The 1862-nt window shown below is 44.1% G+C and overlaps 1 protein-coding gene across 1 annotated transcript in view; it reads left to right on the plus strand.

The window, feature by feature from the left end:
• Positions 1-1435, plus strand: part of LOC102212989 (TRPM8 channel-associated factor homolog) — a 48320-nt gene extending 46885 nt beyond the window's left edge. Inside the window, exons 13-15 of the mRNA XM_013907948.1 lie at positions 252-423; positions 616-674; positions 1325-1435. Coding sequence (XP_013763402.1) covers positions 252-423; positions 616-674; positions 1325-1435 — 342 coding nt within the window. The remainder of the gene's footprint in view (positions 1-251; positions 424-615; positions 675-1324) is intronic.
• Positions 1436-1862: the final 427 nt, after the last annotated feature.

Here is a 1862-nt window from a genome sequence, read left to right on the forward strand (position 1 = left end):
TTCTGCCTGTAGGAAGATCAAATAGTTTTAAAAGTCACATCCTCACATTACATTGAAAATAATTAATGATAACAGTAGAAAATCATTTTACCAGTCGTCCTGACTCAGCAGGCTGAGGCTCAGCCGGAGAGTCTCTGAAGGATCAGAGACTGGCTGAAGCGCCTCCTCTAACTTTTTGTCAATTGACAGGAGGTACCCCACAATAAGCCCTTTAAAGTCCACCTCTGGAGGGTGTCTAACAACCCTTCAAGGTTTCCTTTGTTCTGGAGCTGGAGTTTGAGGAGGAGCTGGAGTTCGAGCAGGGGCTGGAGCTACAGCCCCTGCTCGAACTCCAGCTCCTCCTCCAGTTTGAGGCGCTGGAACTCGACGGGGGGCCGGAACTGGAGATCCAGGAGGAGCTGGAGCTGCAAGGGTTTGGGGCAGGTCGGCATCCACAATTTTTTTAATTGTTTGCTCCAATGCCCTGGAGCTATGTTGGGTTGTCACCAGCCTGACAGGTGTATACAGATGGGTCAAAAGATCCTAAGACAGAAGCAACTGGTGTCGCAGTGGTAATTCCGGTGTTGAATATCAAGATTGCGAAAAGGACATCATCCCGTCTGGGTGTATATGCAGTTGAATTGTTTGCCATACTGCTGGCTCTTGAATGGGTGGAGGACAGCAGGGTCTCAAAAGTACTGATATGCAGTGATTCATTGTCCGCATTATTAAGTATTGAACAGGGTTACACAACTACCCATCAGCAAATTCTGTATGACATTCTTTTTGCTCATCATAGACTGTCTGACCAAGATAAACATGTAGTAATAATGTGGACTCCGGCTCATGTGGGTATCTTTGGTAATGAAAGTGCAGTTAGGCTGGCCAAAGCAGCTGTTAGAAGAGTCGACATAGATGTACAGTTACCATTGTCAAAATCTGAAGGGAAAAGTGTAGTTTGGGCAGAAAGTCGGAACTTGAGGCAAATGGCATGGGATAATGAAACAACAGGGAGACATTTATATAGGGTGCAAAACACAATAGAAGCTAAGAGGAGTAGCGGATTGCAGAGACGTGAGGAGGTTGTTATCAGTCGAATACGAACGGGCCACTGCTTTTTAAATGGTACTCTTTTTAGGATAGGGAAACATCCGACTGGGTTGTGTGATGGGTGCATTGATATGGAGACGGTTGAGCATGTACTCCTTAGTTGTAGGAAGTATGTAAGTCACAGGAGGGTGATGTGGGGTGAACTGAGTGGTGGAAGGGAACTTACGTTTGAACAAGTGGTTGAAAGGTTAAGTCGTGGTGAAGGGTAAGTGGTGGTTTTTCGTTTTTTGAGAAGTACTGGTCTCATCAAGAGGATCTGAGGGTTCAGGAGTTACGGACGGTTAACAGCCAGGAGATGGCAGTAATGCAACAGTTTTGGATGCAAGCTGCCGTTAAACTTGACTGAAGAAGAAGACATGCAGCCTGCAGACACGTAACAAACATATTTGGAGAAGAAAGTCAAACTATGATATCTTCTGTTACTTCATCTTATAGTGATATCTTCATCTTAAGAATGGACAGGTGTTCGTTTGTGTGTCTGCAGCAAGAAGCTGAGAAAACCTGGGCAGAAACAAGATTTTGAAAAGACTAAAATGATTCTTCAAAACGTATGTATTTTCCCCCTAACAACTTCTTCATTTTTTTGCATCACTTTCAACTTTTCAACAGAAAATGCCTGCTGACGTTTTTATGAGATTGGCCATAAGCACAGTTTTCATTGACTGTGATAGCCAACTGTGGCAACATTTTGGGAGTAATGTAAAGGCTGGATGCACAGATGAATTGAAAGGTGAGAAGCTTTACGACAGCTCTTTCTGAGATAAGAAGAGAGA

The sequence above is a fragment of the Pundamilia nyererei genome, unplaced genomic scaffold, assembly GCF_000239375.1.
Source record: "Pundamilia nyererei isolate P.nyererei 1_Seehausen unplaced genomic scaffold, PunNye1.0 scaffold00636, whole genome shotgun sequence".
Classification (NCBI taxonomy): domain Eukaryota; kingdom Metazoa; phylum Chordata; class Actinopteri; order Cichliformes; family Cichlidae; genus Pundamilia; species Pundamilia nyererei.